This window comes from Acinonyx jubatus, chromosome B3 (genome assembly GCF_027475565.1).
Source record: "Acinonyx jubatus isolate Ajub_Pintada_27869175 chromosome B3, VMU_Ajub_asm_v1.0, whole genome shotgun sequence".
NCBI classification, from domain to species: Eukaryota; Metazoa; Chordata; class Mammalia; order Carnivora; family Felidae; genus Acinonyx; species Acinonyx jubatus.
Window position 1 is genome coordinate 101,913,015 of NC_069386.1, and position 22,110 is coordinate 101,935,124.

The 22,110-nt window shown below is 46.1% G+C and overlaps 1 protein-coding gene across 1 annotated transcript; it reads left to right on the plus strand.

Annotated features, from left to right (window-relative positions):
• The first annotated feature begins 2,989 nt into the window (after positions 1 to 2,989).
• On the plus strand, positions 2,990 to 3,310 carry LOC113601510 (60S acidic ribosomal protein P2-like). The gene has a single exon (XM_053225100.1). The coding sequence runs from the start codon at positions 2,990 to 2,992 to the stop codon at positions 3,308 to 3,310; it is 321 nt and encodes a 106-aa protein (XP_053081075.1).
• The last annotated feature ends 18,800 nt before the right edge of the window (positions 3,311 to 22,110 follow it).

A 22,110-nucleotide genomic window follows, 5' to 3' on the forward strand; every position in this document is an offset into this window, starting at 1 on the left:
AACCTGGGTGCAGCTCGGCAGTTATGAGCGGAAGACTGTACTTCTACTAATTCAGTCTCCAGAGGCATTTCATGTGTATTTCTCGATCGGGAGTCTCTCACTTTTCCTGCACCCCAAGAGTTTTTAGAGCCCAAGCCATTCTTATCCGGCAACTGCCCCCCAAATCCTTTCTACGTACTCCTCTTAGGGATGTCATTGTACTCCCAGGCACCTAGATGTGAAACCTTGAAGTCTTTTTTTTTTTAAGTTTATTTATTTATTTTGAGAGAGACAGAGAGAGTCCTAGTAGGGGAGGGGCAGAGAGACAGAGGGAGAATCTCAAGCAGGCTCTGTGCTGTCGACGCAGAGCCCTACTCGGTGCTCCAACTCATGAACTGAGATATCATGACCTGAGCCGAAATCAAGAGTCGGGCACTCAACCGACTGAGCCACCCAGGTGCCCCAAACCTTGAAGTCTTAAGTGGGTATTTATTATATCTCACTTGGACTATTTACTTATTTTTTTTTAATTTTGCTTTTGAGTAAACTCTACATCCAACGTGGGTCTCAAACTCATGACCCCAAGATCAAGAGTCTCGTGCTCTACCGACCGAGCCAGCCAGGTGTCCCTAGTTTGGGCTATGTAAATGGCTGCCAAGCGGTCTTTCTGCCTTAAATCTCTCTGAGCTACAATCCACCCTTCAGCTACTACCACAGTCATCTTTGTAAGGAGGTACCTCTGATCATTTCCGTCCAAGCTGAGGTAAACTATGCATCTATTTATACTTCCCCTCCACTTCTGTTGGAAATGTTTAAATTTCTTAACCAAATATACATATTTTTACTTGCCACATTTGTACTCCTATCACTACCATTAGGGTGATAACTGTGCAGTTATATTTACAACCTTGGTTAATACTCCACGTTCACTTTATTACTCGTGTAGTCTATTGATATCGAACTATCGAGGGCCCTAAGAATTGGGTTTTTTTAACTTTCTATTCTGCTTTTCCTTCCATCACTGGGCACTTTTTCTAGTATAATTTTTCTCCAAAGGCCACAACTTTTGTTGTCCATAGAATCAACAAAGAGAGTTACTGAACATAAGAGAAATAAAGATAAAATGCTATAAAAGAGGCAGAGTTTGAGTTGAGCCTTAAAGGATGGGTAGGACTCAGGGATTGCGATAGAATAAAAGGCATTATTGGTGTCAGGATTTGCAAAGAATAAAATGGAAGCGGGCACAGAATTTTGATAGGTCTAATTGCCAAGAATATAAAGTGCATGAGAAAAGGATACATAGACCCTAAGAGAAAAAAAGGGATTGGATCTTAGTGTGCTTGAATGCCAAATGGTGGCATTTGATACCATTGGAATGACAAATTTATAATTTACAGTGGTCAAAATTCTACCTGTGCCTCCAAACTTTGGATTCCCTATCTCTTCAAAATTGATAAAGATACAGACTAGGTTAGGTTTACACTGTGTTGTTTGTTCTCATTTGAATCAGTTGAAGTAGATGGAGGGTAGTGGGTTTTATGACCCTTGCCATGTATCACCGATTCAGGAAGATGGGGACGCTGCCCACTCTGCCATCACTTGACAGTCGCAGGCACAGATCCCTTCGTGCTCCTCAGTATGGTAACATCACAATGTGGTTCTTTCTGTTGGGGACAGCTACAGAATTTCTTCCAGTTGCTAAAACTTGCATGTATGTTTTTGGATTCTTCCAAGTTTTCTTTCCCCATCCTCTTCTGAACATCTCTGGGTCCACTCCACAAAGGAAGAACTTCTTACCTGCTGCAAGGCTCAAATGCTGCTAAGTTTCTCCTCTTCTTCCTCCTCTCTCCCTTTTATTATACTCCTTCACCATGTGCCTCTTGCCACTGATTTTGTGCCATTTCTGTGCACGGGACAATTTTTTCCATCTGGCTGACTTCTATCTCTGAGCACTCCAACCTCTTCAAAAGGCAGAAAATCTGTCCTTTCTAGAACATGGATTCCTAATCTGAAGTTCAAAGGACCAATCCCCACATACACATATACAAGGTGTTTGTGCATAGAATTCTGGGGGAAGGGGCCATGAACTTAGATGGAAGGAAAAAAAAATCACACCTTTAATTGCACTCACCTCTTAGAGAAATTTAGCATTTTCTTCCATTATGAATATAGGCAACAAACTTCAGTATCTTAAGCAACACCTGTGACTTTGTCTTGAGTAGAGAGAACTCACAGATATTTTTTTTTAATTTTTTTTTAACGTTTATTTATTTTTGAGACAGAGAGAGACAGAGCATGAACGGGGGAGGGGCAGAGAGAGAGGGAGACACAGAATCGGAAGCAGGCTCCAGGCTCTGAGCCATCAGCCCAGAGCCCGACGCAGGGCTCGAACTCATGGACCGTGAGATCGTGACCTGAGCTGAAGTCGGATGCTTAACCGACTGAGCCACCCAGGCGCCCCAGATCACAGATATTTTCATCATATTTCAGTTGCAGATATCTCAAAATATTGTCTAAGCCCATTAAAACTTCAGAATTAAAGTCATTATTAGTCTCACTGCTAGATCTTATTTTTAAGGCATTAAAAAAGAAAGGCACAGGGGCTCCTAGATGACTCTGTCGATAGAGCATGCAACTCAATGTCGGGGTCTGAGTTCTAGTCCCACCTTGGATGTAGAGATTACTTAAATAAATAAAACTTTATTTATTTATTTATTTAGAAAGGCACCTATTACTATATCACAACTTTTTTTTTTTTTTACTATTTTGATAAACCATATTTCAACTAATTGGTTTCCTTTGCAATTCTGTTATTTTTAATGCATTTAAAAATGTTCTGGGGTGTCTGGCTCAGTCGGAAGAGTCTGTGACTCTTGATCTCAGGGTTGTGAGGTCATGCCCCAGGTTGGGCCCAGAGCCTGCTTAAAAACAAAAAAAAAAAACCCTTCAGTCTCTGACACCGCAGGAGCTGTGTTATATTGCCTCTTACCTGCTGACGTCCTCTAGGGCAATGCCTCCCCCCAGTGCCAAGGACATCAAGAAGATTCTGGACAGCATGGGCATTGAGGCGGATGACGACCTGCTTGACAAGGTCATCTGTGAGTTGACCGGAAAAAGCACTGAAGACATCATGGCCCAGGGTATTGGCAAGTTGGCCAGTGTGACTGCTGGTGGGGCTGTGGCTATCCGTGCCTCCCCAGGATCTGCAGCTCCTGCTGCTGGTTCCATCCCAGCTGCAGCAGAGGAGAAGAAGGATGAGAAGGAAGAGTTAGAGGCGTTGGACAATGACACGGGATTTGACTTGTTCCATTATAGTCCCGCTGTCCTGTAAACAAAACCCTTTTTTACATACATACATACATACATACATACTTTAAAAAAGTGTTCTGAGCAGTCTATGAACATTACCAGACTGCCAAAGGAGTCCAAAGCACAGAAAAGGATTATGATCCCTGCCCTGGAGGGAAACCCCACTGCATTTAGAGTACATATATTTTTGTTTTATAGTACGTGTGACTGGGGGTGCTTGGCTGGCTCAGTCAGAAGAGCATGCAACTCTTGATCTTGGGGTTTTGAGTTTGAGCCCCACATTGGGTGCAGAGATGACTTAAATAAATAAAAACTTTTTAAAACTAGAGTACATATAATTGGTGAATGCTCTAGAAAGAAGACACACTTACCCGGCTATTCTTCCAGCAAGGGAAAAATGGCTAAGAGCATGGACTGAATCCAGGTTTCAAATTCCAACTCTATCATTTCCTGGGGTTGCAGCACTGGATCTATCCTCAAAACTCTGTGTCTATGTACTTACCTAAGATAAAACATAGGTTGTAAAGTTTAAGTGAAATTTTATATCTAAGTGATTAGCAAGTACCTGGTACATAGCATTCAGCAGATAAAAAATAGCTATCGTTAATAACAATTATAGTCAATTATTATCATAGATGATAGCAATATTAGTACTATTATTGATTACTAGCATTAATTACTAATATAGTTATGGTTTATCACAATGACTATGATCCCTTGCTAAAGCATTTTAATTACCATTTAACATCAACGACTATGATCCCCTCAATTCTGCCACGACAGGTCTTTGTCTCAAAATGTTCATCATTAAAAGTCTTCTGCAAAAGAGTGATAATGAAAAGCCCATTCAATTCAACTAATATTAAGGTACGATTGTGTGTGCTGTGCTCTATACTGGGTGCTGAGGTTGTAAGATGGCTAAGGCTTGGCTGGCCCCCTGCCCTGGGTAGCTCGTGGTCTAGCTGGAAAGACAATCATGTAAACAAACAGTTATGATAACTTATAATAAGTGCTAAACATTAGTCCTAGCAAAGTGCTGTGAGAACCTGGTAGACAGAGTGATTAGCTGACCAAGAAGGCAGCAGCTGAGCTGGAAGTCTTCACAGAGATGGTGATATTTGAGCTGTCTGGAAGGATGAGTAATGGTTTAGGAGGCAGAAAAGGTATAATGTGAGTCAAAGCCCAAGTCGGAGAATTGCAAAGGAATGCCAAGAACAAAAGTTTTGCTAGAATGTAGGGCGCGGGGTGAGGAGTGAATCGAGATGAAGCTAAAAGGGCATTTATCACCTGGGCCAGGCCAAGTGTTGTAGAGACTTGCCGTTCAAAATGTGGTCCCGGGACCTGCAGCATCTGCCTGAGATGTTGTTAAAAATGCAAATTCTTGGGCCTCACCCCCAGACCGACCAGAACAGAATCTGCATTCTGAAAACCCCAGATGATTTGTATGCGCATTAAAGTTCGAAAAGCGCTGTTGTAGAACCGTAAATGCTAGGCTAACATGTTAAGCCTTTATCCTGTGGCCCTTATACGTTATAGATCTGGTTTGTAGAAACTAAATTTAATAGCAGCATGAACAGATTGGAAGGTAGAGAAGAGAAAGCAGGATGGGTAGATAAGAGACCAAAGTAATGGCTCTGTCAAGGTAGAGAGGGAACAAAAGAGACAGATAAACACCCCCTGGCCTTGCCTTTGGTTGCTAGAGTCATCATAACCTGTCAATAATTTCTCTGTATTAAGCACCTGCTGTATTCCAAGTCCTGGACTGGGTACTGGGAGGACAGAAATAAGTGTAAAGTGAAATCCCCTGAAAATTTCACCCTATATAATGAGATGACAGACACACGAAAAGTCAACAAATACACAGGGGGGTGTATATGTGTCACACATACATGTACACATGCACGTATGTGAACATGATGTTGGCTAATTGCCACCTCTCCCTGACTCCTGCTGTAACCTATGATAAAGTGATTACTGGTCATCTTCTGGAGGTGAAACTGGTCATATGGAGATAGGAACCAATCCCAGGTTCATGGCTGTGCCCGATTAATCTGAGATTGGAATGGATAGCTAATGGGGGCTTAGAGTATCATCATATCAGCCATTAACTTGAGGGGAGGCATTTTTTCCCTGACAACGCAATCACTTGCCTCGTGCTTGGAATGTTTAAACATAGATAATATTTTGTATCTAGCAATGTTATCTTTGTAAAAATTAAAATAATAAATAGTCATGCAACGTAATTTTTTCTCTCCCCATTAATATTACAATTAGTTTGTTAGATGTTTGGTGTAAATTTAATGGCTTCGTGGATCAGATGCACTTAATACTATCTCATAAGCATTAGTGATTATTCCAAATATATTAGCCATTTTATCTCTTTGCAGAATGCCTATCTGTGCTTGTCAAATGAAAGAGCATTACCTGCAGGAAAACCCCCCATCTTGATCAATATTGTATCATAAAGTACACTGGGATTTTCTTTCCTACTGGTGTAGGCAACAGAAATGATGTCTTAGAGTAGCCACAACTTCAAGTGTTTTACAGCAGAAAAGTTATCAGAAGGAGCTCCACAGCCATTCAGCCTGAGGAAACGTTATCTACTCTTCCTCCCTGACCCAGAAGGGGTTAGGAGAATGGAGGAACCAGAACTTGGCTACATATCTAACAATCTCTAGATATACCACCATCACCTCTCTGTTTCTCCCCAACCCTCGCACCTCTCTCTCACTGTCTCTCTGCTTCTCTCTCTCTCTGGTTCACACACACCCACACACACCCACACACACCCACACACACCTCCTTCAGGAATTTCCTCACAGGAGTCAACTGTAAACAAGGCCAGCCCCACAGTTGACACAGCAGCAGTAAGGACTTTCACACTAAATTAAAGAGTAAACATAATCTCACTCTATTATTTTTTTTTTTAATGTTTATTTATTTCTGCGAGGCAGAGAGAGAGGGAGACACAGAATCCGAAGCAGGCTCCAGGCTCTGAGCTGTCAGCACAGAGCCCGACGTGGGGCTCGAACTCATGACCTGAGTGAAGTCAGGTGCTGTATCGACTGAGCCATCCAGGTGCCCCTAACTCACTGTATTATCAAAGGAAATATGAATGTGTGTATAGAAAGCCATTTTGTAACAAACTGATCATTCAATTTCATTGCGATAGAACAAGGTGTTGGGAGCCCTGGACGTAGACAAGGTTCAAGAATGTCAGCACATATCACACCACTCTGAGAAAGAGTTGAGAACCATGCGGGGACTCCCTCTCGAAAAGAGCTGTGGAAGCTACATGTACTGCAGACAAAGCTTTCTAATGCCTGCAGCAAGTCTGGTTGCTTGAAGACACATATATTCACTTTTTTCCCCCCTAGGAGGATTATTTCTTGTAGGATTAATACCAGACCATAAGAAAGAAAACAGGGGCACCTGACTGGCTCAGTCAGAAGAGCATGTGACTCTTGATCTCGGGGTCATGAGCTCAAGCCCCCACGATGGGTGTAGAGATCACTTAAATAAACAAATAAACACTTATAAAAAAAAATACTTCCAAAAAGAAAACAGAAACAAAACCCTAGTACTGTTTCTCTCACAATCAACTAGTTTCTTTTTTTCTTCTTCTAAGTTTATTACTTATTTTGAGAGAGACGGCATGAGCAGGGGAGGGGCAGAGAGAGGGGGGTACAGAGGCTCCGAAGTGAGCTCTGTGCTGACAGCAGAGAGCTCAATGAGGGGCTCGAACTCACGAACCCGTGAGATCATGACCTGAGCGGAAATCAGATGCTTAACCGACTGAGTGAGCCACCCAGGCGCCCCACAATCAGCTAGTTTCCGAGTTTACCCAGCCTGTCAGAACTCTGGGCGCTCACCTGGCATATAACTCGCGACTTACAAAACGGTGTTTCCTTGTGGTTTCAGATTTTAAAAGCCCACCACAGAGATTCAACATCTCCAATATTTTTACTAAGTCAGCTCATTTCTGATGCATCAAGGATCTAACGGAGACCACTGAGGTGTAAGTTGAGACCTAACAACGGTACTTGTTCCAGTCAACGTTTTCTAAACAGAAGATCGTTCTGCTCCTTCGTCATTCCGCTCCTGTCCCTACCACCCCACCCCCCACCTCAGGACCCAGAACCAGGGCAAATGCTGGCCATCCCCCAGTGCGGACAAGGACAAAGTGGGAGAAAGGTGGTGAGCCGCAGATGGACTGCCAAGTTCATGCCAGCTGTAAAAAGGGAAATATTAAAGCCACGGCAGCCTTTTCGCGAACCCATTGATGCCAGGAGAAGAGAATCTGCATTGGCAGGTTTTGTTATTTTTTAACTTGACCCTGACAATACCTGCTGGGCTACCTGTGCTTTCTGCCAAAGAAGTGTCAGATGAGGGAGGAAGTTTGCGCACCTGGTGAATTCAACATCACAATGCCAATTGGGAGGGAGGAAAGAGAGAAAGAAAGGCAACTACAGAAAAGAACAGAGCCAAGAAATAGAAACTGGGGAGGAGGAGGAAGAGTAATGAAACAAACAATTTGGAGGAATTCTTGTGTGACGTTTTCCAAGATCGTATTACACCACAGGGACAGTAATAATTAACGATTCTAGTCGCCTTGGGGTGTGAGTATACACCACTCTGGGTTTGAATTTTTGTACCTGGAGCCCAAAAGGAAACTCTGCACCAGCCACCGCTGTCTGTCTTAGATTTTGATGCCCTGTTTGGCTGGGCTGCTGCGGAGTTTCCAACTGCATGTAATTAAACATTAAGTGGTCTCTTGATGGGCTGTCTTTTCCAAAAAGGCCTTTCTTTAATTTACAGTCAGTATGTCTGTAGAAAACACTAGATGGTTGCTTTTGCCTGTCCCAGGGACACTTCGGCCATTCCATTCACAGCCCTGTTTTTTAAGGAGTCAGTCTGATGGAGGCAATTGGAGGGGGGAAAGGAGGGGTGAGTTTCAAAGACGTCCAAGCCTAAGCCAAGCTTGTGAGCAGCAACTGTCACACAACAAGGCCAGGACACAGAACACCATATGGAGCTTCTGCAGCCACGGGCCCTGGGACCTACGTAGGTTCTCAGTGCAGAGCATCTCCTGTGCTCCGACCTCCCTCCGCACACCCAGGACTCCCAGAGGGGCCTGAGTTTGGAGCATCACAAACTATAACCGTTCATCGGAACATCTGGATCGTATTCAAATGTGTTAAAAATACGTGTTCCCATCCATTCGAGTGTCAGCAAACATCAAGCTTCTAGCGTCACTTGCATTTCCATACATCCTTAAACGCACCAGCATTTTCCTTTAGACTCAGAAGCCTTGGCTTCCGTTGTGACCACCCAGCAGAATGGTCTCCCATAACCATGAATGTGAGTTCCATGGAAGCTGAAACTTTGTGTGCCTGGTAGAAAGAAGACCCTCAAATAGTTACTGAATGAATAGATACATCTTACAAGGGCCCTAGTTTTCCTAAACCCTAATGAAGGTTTAAGTGGAGGCTTAATTTTGTAAGCTTGACACCTGAGAATCTTTTCCTACAGCCAATCTAATATCCACTTTAGGGGCGCCTGGGTGGCTCCGTTGGTTAAGCGTCTGACTTCAGCTCAGGTCATGATCTCACAGTCCGTGAGTTCAAGCCCCACGTCAGGCTGTGTGCTGACAGTTCCAAGCCTGGAGCCTGCTTCAGATTCTGTGTCTCCCTCTCTCTCTGACCCTCCCCCGTTCATGCTCTGTCTCTCCCTGTCTCAAAAATAAATAAAAACATTAAAAAAAATAATATCCATTTTAATGTTTATTTATTTTTGAGAGAGAGACAGAGAGACAGACAGTGAGTGGGGTAGGGCAGAGAGAGAGGGAGACACAGAATCCGAAGCGGGCTCCAGGCTCTGAGCTGTCTCTGGGTGGAGACCAACGCGGGGCTCGAACCCATGAACTGTGAGATCACGACCTGAGCCACAGTTGGACCCTTAACCGACTGAGCCACCCAGGTGCCCCTCTAATATCCATTTTAATGTCTCCGGGGCCAGAAAAATATTATAATTTTACCATTCATATAATTGTTAGTATTGCAGTTAGTGTCTGCTCTTCAGAGAAATTTACAGCAGGCATGAGAAGCTACAATGTGCTTGGTTATTCTTTCAATCTCCCGAAGAGGTCAAAGCTGAAGTGTCTTCAAGGCAAACACGGACTCTTATTAATATAACTACATCTCCTCGTGGAACAAATGCAAATCTATATGAACCTACAAAAGTCCCTTTGGCAATAATACCATTAGTGTCACAACTGTCAAAAGGAATTGAAAAACAAGAGTGATATTCAATAAGCCTATGGTTAAGTACATGATAGGTGGGAATTCTCACCTAACAGGTCACCTAGTCATGAGTCGAGCTGTCGGCTGATGCTGGACAGTTCCTGGGGCTTAATTCCAAGGGTTCTTCCTTCCCTGGCTTTAAATGTTCCAGACTGGTGATTCCGTCACTTCCCTTGAGCGACTCTTCCCGGGCCATCGAGAGGTCATCACTGAGACATCTCGCAGTTTCATATTTTTATTCCAAATTAGCCCCTTGGATGCCCCTGGTCAATTCTGATGGGTGATGCCTTTTCAGACTCTTGCAGGTGGTTGTCAGGTCCCTGCTCCATCACAGACGTCACAAAGGAGGTCCTGTCTCCCTGTGCGTGCCCTCAGAGACATGTTTTGAGTTTGCAGTCTTAAACAAATTGCTTGCACAGACCTGTGTGCTGAAGAACTGTGGAAGCTGAGGACTAAAGCTTTGCTCTTTGCAAATGTGGTCCATTTTGCCTATTCAGGCTTTCTTGAGATATCAGCCCCTCTAGCCACTTACTCGTTTTCTCTGTAATTCCTTAGAGAGTTGAATTGCCGTCTTCAGTAAATTCATTTGAACAAATTCATTACCCTGTTCTCTTCTCCTTCTGCCATCATCCTTACTAGTTGATTTGCATAAAGCTTTTTTTTATTCCCAATTATTCTCTCCTTTTTTTAAACCAAGGGCCCAATTTACAAGGTCTTTATTATTTTATTACTAAACAACGTTACCACACTTTTCTTGTTAAAGGCTGATGTTTAGGGGGAAAATTGTGAAATGTGTTGGCAGCCCTGTTTAAGCCACATTTAAAAGGAAATTAAAACCATGTTTTGACAGCATTTTTAGAGATGAGGAGGAGGCAATAAACATTGCCCACAGACTGAATTAACCTGCAGTATGTGGGAATAAAGATGCTAGTATCATTCTCAACAACACTGAGAGCAGGTTGGGGTTCAGGGCATTTGGAGCTGGGAAAAAACTACTTGCAATAATGGATAAACATTTTAAATCTTACATGGAGAGGCCTGGAAGTATGATTTAAAGATAGCAGTGTGGCAGCACCTGGGTGCCTCAGCCAGTTAAGCAGTTAAACATCTGACTTCGGCTCAGGTCTTGGTCTCCCGGTTCATGAATTTGAGCCCCGCATCAGGCTCTCTGCCGTCAGCGTGGAGCCATATTTGGAACCTCTGTCTCCCTCTTTCTGCCCCTCCCCAGCTTGTGCGTGTGGCTCAGTCGGTTAAGCGGCTGACTTCAGCTCAGGTCATGATCTCATGCCTAGTGAGTTGGAGCCCCAGTGGCGGGCTCTCTGCTCTCAGCGTGGAGCCCACCTCGATTCCTCTGTGTCCCTCTCTCTCTCTCTGCCCCTCCCTGCTTGTGCTCTCCCTCTCTCCTTCAAAAATAAATAAACACTAAAAAAGATTTTTTTTTAAAAATAAAATAAAGATAGCAGCGTGGTTTGTTTTGTTACACTTTGACCCTCTTGTCAAATTTGTCTTTGCTCTTCCTTCCTTTTTGCCAAATGCCTTTGCAGATTTCAAAATCCTTACGGTTTCTTGGACTGTTGAACAAAATCAGAGGCTCTTTGTGACAAAGACAGACCCAACACAAAATGAATTTAACCATGTGGTTATGCTACATCTATAATTTGATACATATTATACAACAGTACACGATTACTCTTGCATTCTTCCTATAACTGTGTTCTTGTCCTATTGGTGGAGTGAAAACAGTCAACGTTAGTTCATCGAGGCTTCTGACTCTGACTCAGTTTTGCCGGCCAGAGACTGACTACCATGACAGTGACCATAAGGGTGGCAATAGTAACTGGGACCAAGGATTGAGCACCTATTACCTACCAGACACTGAGCTAAGTGCTTTGTCTTTCACGACAATCAGAGAAGTGGAAACTACCATGTTTTCCTGTTTTACAGATGAGGGCACTAAGGCACAGAAGGGTTGGAAAATCTTCATGAGGAAAAATATCTACTTCATTATAGAGGAGCTTAACACCAGACAATCGAACTTTAAAGCCTGAATGCTCCCCCACTGCCTTTAACTACTCCCCTCCTGGAACTCGGGGTCAGCTTCTCAAATAACAACAAAAAAATATGGACCGACTTATGTTTCCTAAGACACCTGGAAGTCACAATTGCTTATTTAAACACTGTCGTATGAGGGTTTCTACAATACTATGAGAGCCAGAGACATAAGCAAAAACCAAATACCTCTCACTCACACCACCCCTACCACAGCCCAATTTGTGTATGAATTTGAGGTAAAATTAACCAAAGCTCAGAGAAAGCTCAAGATATTCAGAAAAAGATAAGCGGGCGGAGACCAGACTGCGCTTCCACGAGGGAAGCTACCGGTTTCTGCTCGCACTAAATCCGCTCCAGTTATCCATGAAACGCACAAATGTAAAAGTTCTAGACCTACAGTAAAAAAAAACTGACCTCTGGAAAGCAGCACATTTGTCAGTTGAGATAGATCTTTGGAAGGCTGAGTAAATCACCTGGTCCCATGTCCCGCTGATTGGTCTACGATACATGCCAATCATTTCAATATGGGAGATTGATCCCACCTTCATCACTGCCATCATGAAGGCGTGGCAAGACTAGACCAAGAGAACACAGGTCTGGTCTCCTGTGTCCAGGCTCTAGACTCTATCCCAGCCCACTTCTCATGGAGCAGACACATACTAAGGAGAGACAGTCCTGACACTGTAATCTCCTCCAAATACGTAAACATTTTGCTTTGCCTCTTGTCTGACCAGGCAAACGCTGTCCATGTTTTTTGAACATTGTATCATCAAGACACTGGAGCCAAGGCCAGTCTTAAGCAGTAACAAGACTTCCCTGTTTATTCCATGCCCTATTTCCCCACAGTCTTTAAAAAAAGAAATCTTCCAATGTTACAAAACACACCACTGTTATCAATCAGTGACTTTTTACCCTAAGGGGTGTCCTTTTACCAATTGTATACAGCTCTCTCATCCTGAGATTAGTAATTATGACTTGAGTTTGTTTATTTAGTGTATCATTTGGGGGAGAAGATACCAAACAATGGGGTAGGGTTTGCAGATACCAGTTAATTAAAAAGCTAGGTCAGCAAACAAAGGGTCTAGGAATGAAGTTCTAGAACAGCATAGCGGGATGTCTCTGTGACACTGTTTGCTGACCGACTGAAATTCTGCATATGTCAAGTTGATTTTTGATCTTGTCCAAAGGAGCTTATTGCTAAAAATACCCAAAAGAATTTGTGTCTACTTCATCAATGACCCACTTCCAACACAGGGACCTTAAACAACATATGATTAAAATAGCTACAGTATTTTTGAAACCTCTCGATTTTTTTTTATCTGTCAATCCTTTCCAGAGCCATTTAACAAAAATCAAATAGAATGATTATAACTAGAATACTGGAGTAGCAGAGGCAGAATACTTCTACCAAGCAGTAAAGGCATATTTCTGTGACTTGAGGCTAGAGCTGAGTACCCTGGGATATGAGCCTAAAACTGTTCCCTCTGGATATTTGAAAAGTGCAAATAGTTAGCAATTGCCCTGCAGGTCACTTAGCCTGGTCTCCCTCTGGGCATCAACAGCTTTCCTTCACCACTACACTGCTTTCCTTTATTCTCCACTGTAACCCCCCCGCCCCGACTTTCTGCTGCCCCATCTATCCCTGAAATGATACGGAATGAGAACATGGTCATCTGTACTGACCTTCCAGATGGCAAAAATAAAGCCATTTTCAAAACAATAAAAGCAATTCTAGATAGTACTTTGCCTTTTATTTTTTATATGTGCATTTTCCCTCTACTGTTTGGCAAAAAAACATTCATTTCCAGAGGTCTTTTTCTAGTCATGGTCACAGTGATGTTGTTTAAAGTTTATTGGGCAGGGAAAACACACAGTTACCTTTTCAACCTTTCTAATTTGTATTGGATTCTAAGCTCCCACATCTTGGCCCTTGGGCATTTTCCTTGATAAAGCCCTCCTACCTTCCAGTCCAACAAAGACCAAAGACTTTGGATATGAAATTTTAAAGTAACCACTGGAGAAGAGGCTTCAATTGTATTGGCCCAACTGGCAATCTGTGGAAGGCCACATGAATTGCTCAGAGATAACGCCCTGCCTTTCACCTTGCGGTCACCAGTTTGAGTCAAGCAGAGATTAACGGTGTCCAAGGGTTGTTATCATCTGGTGATGGCCTGGGAGCTGATATGAAATAAATTGCTAGTATCTTGCGTCTACTTGCCTGAGGTCACTCAGTTCAGGCTATTTTAGGGACCAGATCCAAATCTTAGCTGCAATGGTTACTCTAAATGGAAGCCTCTGCGCAAAGATCAAATGCTAAATAAACCCATAGATTATGCTTCCTCTTGCACTAATGGAAGATATCCCCTTAGACAAGGTTGGAAGTAAGCTGGGGAGTTATGGGGGTGGGAGGGTGGGGGGGATGGGCTAGATCTGCTATTCTGAAGACAGGCCTCTAAGTATTTAATTTAAATTCTACGCTGGGTCCCCTACAGGTGATTATACCATCTGACCTTGAATTCCTTACCTGGATGGTATAATCATGCCCTCCTTCTGATTTGGTTGGAAGGTCCCACCTCCCTTATCTATTATTTCATCCACCTTGACAATCATTAAACTTTAAGGAAAATGAAAAACCTTTCAACAGAAAAATTTGGGAACCTAGGCATGATTACTAAATCTATGTACGTGCACAAAGAGAAAGGGAGATCCAATTCATACTAAATTTTCTAAAGTTTTAAATTAGAGCCAGATAATATTTTGTTGTTATTACTGTTGATTGTCTTGTTTTGGGTAAAGAGACTTGGGGTGCCTGGGTGGCCCAACTGCTTAAGCATTTTGTTTTGGCTCAGGTCATGATCTCATGGTTCTTGAGTTCAAGTCCTGCACTGGGCTCTGGGCTGATAACACAGAGCCTGCTTGGGATTCTCTGTCTCCCTCTCTCTCTGCCCCTTCCCCTTACATGCTCTCTTTCTCTCAAAAATTAAATAAACATTTTTTTAAAAGAAGTTTTTTGGTCTGAATCATTAAAATGTTTGCTTAAATTCTCTACTTCACATTTCATATGTAGATAATATTAAAAACAAGTCTTATTTAATTCATTTGTTATTTTACAATGCATTATACGTAAATAGCCTCATGGGCAATAATTCAAATTGGGCCTAACTAGGTAAAATTTAAAAATAAAAGGGATTTTTTAGATTACTTTGTTTAAAAAAAAAAGTTTCAAAATGTTAGGGGTAGATCTAAATGTCACTGGGCTGCCATTTTGTCCAGGTTTTATGAGAACTACAAGTATCTATCCCCAAGTTCACTCTTCTTTCACAACATATGAATCATAAAAACCAATGGCTCTTAATTCGGGGTGGTTACAGCCTGTGTGTGTGTGTGTGTGTGTGTGTGTGTGTGTGTGTGTGTGTGTGTGAATTTAACAAAAGCTGTAGATCTGTCCAGAAAAATTACACTGAACACACACCAAAAAAAAATGTATTTTTCTATACAATTGAGAGAATTTATCCATCCTCTAAAATCTATCCATGGACAACCATCCCCAAAGGGAAGTTCACTGTTAAGAACTCCTGAAGAAGCACCTGGGTCACTCAGTAGGTTCAGTGACAGACTTGGGCTCAGATCATGATCTCCCTCTTCTGGAGTTGGAGCCCCATATCAGGCTCTCTGTTCTCAGCACACAGAGCATACTTTGGATCCTCTGCCTCCCTCTTTCTGCCCCTCCTCTGCTCACGTGCAAGTTCTCTCTCAAAAATAAATAAATATTAAAAAAAAAAAAGAATTCCTGAAAAAGATATCAGCGCAGGCACCTCTTAATAAAATTGTGTATCATACACTCCATACCTTTAGCTATACCTATGAAGGAAAGGGGGAATAAAAGAAGGAAGAAAAAGGAAAAGAGGAAGTGATGTGTTCATTTACAATAGTCAGGAATCAAGATTATTGGTTTAACCAACTCAATTACTTGTTCTTGAAAATAGGGAATGTATGTTTATACCATCCCCCCCCCCCCCATCTCAAGATCAGAGGGCCTTATCTGTGGTCAGTTTTAAGACTAAATAAAGGCTATGCTTTTTGGTAGAGATTAATCAATAGACTGAGTTCTTGTTAGCCTTCTAAAGCTTCAAAGTGGCCAATTTAGACTAAAATTAAAAATAGCATCAACTTAATCCGCAAGAAGAACTATTGACAAAGACATTTCAATTAGAGACTTGCCTCAATTTAAAATGTATAATATTAATGTGACTCTTCATTCCACAATTACCTAATTTCATTTTTGGATGTGTGCGTGTGTGTGTAAAACTCTCCAAAGTATCTGCCTCCCTATGAAAAAATTCCTTAGCACTGTGTAGCAATAAGAATGAATAGCTGGACATTTCGAGCCAAAGGTAACTCAAAGGTTGTCACACTCGCATGGGTCCATGGGCAAGAAGGACTCGGGAAAAGCTGTGCACCGTCCGTGTTCAAAACTCGAACGCAGCGTTCATTTTAGGACGCTCCTTACCAGTCTTCTGAACCTGCCCTGGCAGCTCCCGCGGGCTGGGTCAGGCCAGGCCAGGCCTCCAGGTGGAACCGGAAGCTGCCACCCGCCGGCCGGCGTCCAGGCCTGGGGCCCGGATGGGCGCACTGCCGCAAGGATCCAGGACGGGGTCCAGACCCTGGGCACTGGGGTCCGAGCCCAGGCCCGCCCGGGGAGGCAGCGTTTACTCCAAGTCGCGAGCTCTAGGGACAAGCACGTCGCAGTTCTCCCGTCTTTTCGCCACGAGGTGCTCGAAGGAGGAAATGTGGACTTCTGCGCCCGCCCAGAGTGGGGCGCCCACGTGGGACCGGACCGCGGGGCGTTTTGGCCTCTTGCGTCATTACGCCCCCACGCACCACCCTGAACCTCGGAGAGACTGCGGAAGCCGATAAAGGTGGGGCACGAAGACCACGGCACCCCCACCCCCACCCCCACCCCACTTCCCGCTTTTTCGAGAGCGGTGGCACTGTGCCTGGGGCCCGAGCCTTCTCAGTCTCCACGGGAGACCCATCCACCGCGGGTTCGAGGCCCGCAGCCGTCGGAGGTACGGGTTAGGGGTCTTGGTCTCGCTGTCCCCAGCAGCTGGCCGGAAGCTGCCTCTCGGCCAGGAGAGTGAGACTCTCTGCGGTCCCTGGCACTCTCTCTGGTCTCCAAGTCACCTTAGCGGGGGCGGAGGGGGGTGGGCGCCGCTGGGGCTGGGGAGGCCCAGCATGCGGAACCCTCCGCTTAGTTTGCTGAATTGGGGTGCGGGTGGGGAGGGTGGAGGACGGGAACACGCGCCTGCACCACTTTTGCTGGAAACCCGGGTCCCCGCTCCCTCCCTGGCGCCGCAGCCGCTGCAGGGGCGTCCACGGCGCCGTCGACTGCGAGCAGCCAGGCCTGTAGGCTTCCGCGCCGCCGGCAGGAGCGCCCCGCGAGTGTTCCAGACTCGGCGGGCCTTGTCGGGGCGGGAGGGCAGGGGCTTTAGGGACTCTGCGCCGGCGCTGAGAAGCGCGGGGGTCCCGCGGGGAAGCCCCGGACTTAGGGCAACGCAGACGTCCCGGGCGCGGGCCTCCATCGGCCTTAGCCGCCTTTCGGGCAAAGCTCCCTTAGAAGCGGGGAGGAGGGGCAGTGGCCCGCGACCCGCCCCTCTTTCGTCTGGAGGTGACCTTATGCCGACAGGCAAGTTTTCCCCCTCCCCTTTCCAAAACTCTACGCGTTTGTTAAATCCGGTTAAATGAAGAACACAGAAGTCTCCCGCTCTGCTGTCGGGAGAAACGCCTCTACTTAAGAGCATCGCAGCTAAAATGTGGTTTGGCTGTAAGCTGATAATCAAGTAGCTGTGGTCAGACACCCACTCCAGAACATCGCTATTCAGGGACCATGTTGTCACACACGACGTCCATTAGGCCCCAGTAATCCGCCATCAACGCATTTTAGAGCCATTTGAATGTTAAGGAGATTTTTATTAATGGCCCATGAGCCTAAAATGTGACTATTGATTCTTGGAACAGATTTTAACAACTAGGGGCCGGGATGAGTGATTTTCAGGTGGCAGTGTGGCCGCAGGCCTCTGGAGACTCCAGTTGGCAGATTGGGGGCAGGGCCTCAGGGAGAGTCTTCACCCAAAAGCTGACTCTAAGGGGCGCTTTCAGGTCTTTACCTGGGGAACCGAGGGTGGAGGGCAGCAGACCTGCAGGGTGCAGTCAAGTGCTGCTCCTGTGTTTCCCGGAGGCCGCATTTGCTGGGCTCGTCCTGGGCCGTTCAGAGGGGTAGAAATCAGCACTGGTATAGCTGCTAGAAACCGGCATCTTATTTTTAAAGACACCCTCGGCTGCAGGTGTCTCCTAGTAAGAAACATCTAATCCAAAGGCCCCCTTCCCACCTCCACAGTAGGCAAACCAAGGCGAGGACGCCGGGAGAGGGTCGCAGAGGATTCTGATTCTTGGACAGCTTTTTTTTTTTTTTTTTTTTTTTTTTCCCTTCTGGAACTAAAACAAGTCAGTTCAAACTTTGGTCACTTACCATTATATATTTGCTGTGGGATTCTTTTTTGTTTTCTTTGTTTTGTTTTGTTTTGTTTTTTTCCACCCCCAAATACCATGTTTCCTTCCACTAAGAATGGAAGGTAAAGAGTTGGGGAGATTAAGGAATAAAAGTGACTCATGGACCTCATGCTGTTCGACTTTCCCTTTAGGAGAAAAACAAAATTCGGAGTCGACCCTCCCCCCAGTGATAGCCTGGCCTCTCGGGCACCTGCAGTTATCTTTGGCCGAATGGGTTGGGCTTGGTAGGGCTCCTTTATTTGAATTTGCTTATTGTTTGTTTGCAGTCGACAGCAGGTTGATTTTTAAATATAAAACACGCTGCTTGCAAGAGAGGAAGTCTGACAGATTCCCTTTAGAATTGGGGGGCGGGGGGAGGTGGTGCCTGCCTTGCTTCTGGGAGTTGCTGCATAGTAGAAGGTCTTGCAAACGCACGCCTGCTCACTTCTCTCAGCCACTTCTGCAGACAGAAGCTTCCTCCAGCTGGCGGAATGGGTTCCGTGTCCTTCGAATTGCCTCCCTTGGAAAAACTGCCCTTTCCAAATAGTGCCTAAATTTTGTTTTAATCGGGTTAAAAACAAAAACCCACAAATGCGTTCAAGGCCTCATATTGCTATTAACAGGCAGTTTGGAAGAGATGCTCCAAGCAATTCTATACAATGTGTCTCAATACACCGGAGCACTATGGTTTCACATGTAATGTTAATTCTGTCCGAGACAAATCCCATAATCTGTGCAGTTTCAGAGCCTAATAGTGAAAGACATCGGGGTGGGTTTTGTTGGGGGTTTTGCTCTCTCCATCCCAGGGGCTCCCTGTCTTTCCTATCGTGCTAACCCACGGGCGGAAATGGGGCGGCTGGGGGATCAGGTTTTATCCCGGCATGCTGCGCTTACTGGGTGCTACCCGTTGAGAGAAAAACAGAGGTGTGTTGAAGGCACTGGTCACAGATCTGGGCATGCAGATACGCGACTGGGGCTTGGACCCTTTTGTGGTAGGAAGGGGAAAGAGCTGTCCTTCCTAAAGGTTTCCAAGGAAGGCAAGAAGCAGGCTGAGGTCATGGCTGAGTCCGACCCTGTATCTTCCCGTTTGGGTTGTTTTCTACGACGTCCGCTTCAGTTGTGTGGGATGCGCCCGACGCCTGCCTGACTCCTTTGTTTTTCTCTTTTGCGTAATTAAAACATGTCTCTGTGTGCAGTAAACCACCACCTAACACTGGCACGCCTGGTTTTGGGTTACAGCTTTGTCCCGGTAACAACAGCGAGGTTTTCACCGGGTGTTAGATGCGGGTTCAAACTTGTGCTGTACGTGCCAGGTCTGGCTGCCCGACCACCCGCTTCTGGTTAAGTGCGGGCGGGCACAGTTCTGCGGCCGCTGCCCTGCAGGTGACCGGAATGGGCTTCCTGGCGCCTTCCAGGACGCCTAAGGCACCGCTTCCCCATTCCAGACCCGGCTTCCAGCCTTCGGGGCTGTTCAGTGCTGCGCCCAGGTCCAAAAAGGAAAAGACAGGGCACTCGGTTAAAAAAAGAAATGTAGAAGGGTAGGAGAAAAGGGATGAGGCTCCCCTCTGAAAGCCTCAGCCCAGAGCCCAGGACCCCGAGGGAGGGCGGAACACACAAGCACGACTTCCCCAGACCCGCCAGCCGGAGCACCTGGCTCTCCAGGGAGATCTCTGAGGGCCCAGAGCAGGCCCAGCTGGACTCCCTGTCGGCGCCACGGACGCCCCTCGGCGGGAGCCCCCGCTGTGGCGGCGGCGGCGGCCTCCCCCTCGCTGCCGGGAGGAGACCCAGCGGTCTGCGGCGCTTCCTCCCGGGAGACGAGGAGAGCCAGAGGCCGTAGGCCCCGCCAGGCCCGCTTTCACCTCCCTGGCCCCCTCTCCTGGGCCCGGCCTCTCCTTGGTCTCAGTTTTCGTTCCTTTTCCAGCGCAAGGTGCTCTGCTCGTGTCCGGACCACACACACACTCTCCTCCCTCCCTCCGCAACTCGGGCCGGGCCGTGCTGTCAGCCAGACGCCTCCCAAGCCCGCGGCCGACCCAAAGGCGACTTCAGGGCTCGAGGAGGCCGCGCTCTCCGTGCGCTGAAGGCGCGCAGGCCCCGCGGCGGCTCCTCAGCTCTGCCCGCGGCCCCCAGCCCCCTGGGCTCTGGCGCGGCCGGATCCCGCGGGGCCTGAACACTTAGCCGAGCGGGGTGGGCTGCGGCCCGGCGGAGGTCCTGGGTTCGGACCCCAGCCGGAGGCAGGGCACAGGAAGGGAGGGGAACTCAAAGAACGAGAGACGGTCTCCTGTCGCCTCCGCCAGGCCCGCAGGGCTGTGAGTAGGGCCCAGAGGGCGGTATCGGCCCGGGGAACTGACTTGGGCCTCTGCCCCAACTGGGGCTCCCAGGGGCAGGGATGCGAGTCCTTTCCCCGGCCAACTCCGACGGGCCTCCAACCCTGAAAGATCGCGGTGAGTTCGGCCGAGAACCCGGGCCGCGCTCCTGCGCCGCCCCTGTGCACACCTTGGGGCACAGTTCCCGCAGTCCCGCCCAGGGCCTCCCGGGGCCCCACGCCTCCCGCCCAGGCTGTGCGGGGCTGGGGCCGAAGGGACGTTTAGAGGAAAGGTGAGACCAAGGAACCGGATGGGAGTTGAGGAAACTGACCATTATCTAAAACTCGGAAATTTCGGCAGCCGGAAATTAATTGACTTGATTGCATTGCTCTTCTTATCTGGGAAGGCTAGAAACACTCCCAAGGTGAAATACAAACGGCCAAGAATCTTTGTGGGGAAGATAAAGGATTGGGGCAGCAGATTTTTGTGAAGCGGACCACCCCACCGACCTCTGCCCCCCGCCCCAGTTGCCAATATGCAGTTGAACTAGCTCCCTGACGCCTTTGGAGGGTGACGTCATTTCAGTACAAGTATCACCATGACTGGGCTTAATTTTGTTAAACCCGGTCTTGAGTAGGAGGGGTGATCAGAACTCTCTGGACGTCTTTAAGCCAGCGCTTGCTCCCCGCCCCCCTTTCCCTCCCTTCGTTGCCTGCGGTCAGGGGGAATTCATTTCTACTTTGCCGTCAATCCAAAGGGATTTAACTCCGTGGTCTGTTAAACGAAGTTGTGCAAAGGTGATGGAAAAATTAGTTTCAGAAGATGCTCAACGCCTTTTTCTGACCTCCTCCGTGTTTATAGTATTGGGGAGAAATCTAACCGCGTTATTTGCTGAGCAATTATTATTATGCCATGTTATAATTATACCATTATTATTTTTAATGAGAGGGGGTCTTTTCCTGATCCTTTGTGGGGCATCCTGAAAACTGGAAGCAGGGAGAGAAATTACTTTCGATCTGCTTTACTGTTGGATGAGAAAAGCTGGGAGAGTTAGATCCAGAAGCTGGAAAATTATAAAGCAAAGATTCTCTCTTGGGCCTCAATTTCACTTCGGTGTAAACTCTGTAGGGTAAATATTATCAATGGGTACTGGAAAATCTTGCCATGAAGTTTTGCCTCAGTTGCTTCTTGTTAACTATTGCATTTCTTTTAGCAGTAAAACAAAACCAATTTACTTATTAGGCAAGATTATGTAGGGTTCAAGAGAGCATGCACGGCCAGGGACAGAAAAATTAGCTAGAAAACAAAATGGTTGCAACTACTAAAGTCATTTAAAAAGTTAGTCAAGAGTCACTTAATTTGGGTCAAATTTAAGAACATAAAGAGTTTAACATTCAATACTGCTTTTACCTGAGGAGCACCATGACCATTGGCCCATTTGTCTTTTCTGGTGATTGGTTTACAAAATGCAAGTAGAACTGAGAAGGGACCTATTTTCTTTTCCTCAGCACTTTCTTTTAAACAAAACAAAAACAAAACTGACCAGGGTGCCTTATGTTCAACTACTGAAATTATAGGTTTTAAAACTTTTCTGGAACTCTTTTGTTCAGAAATCA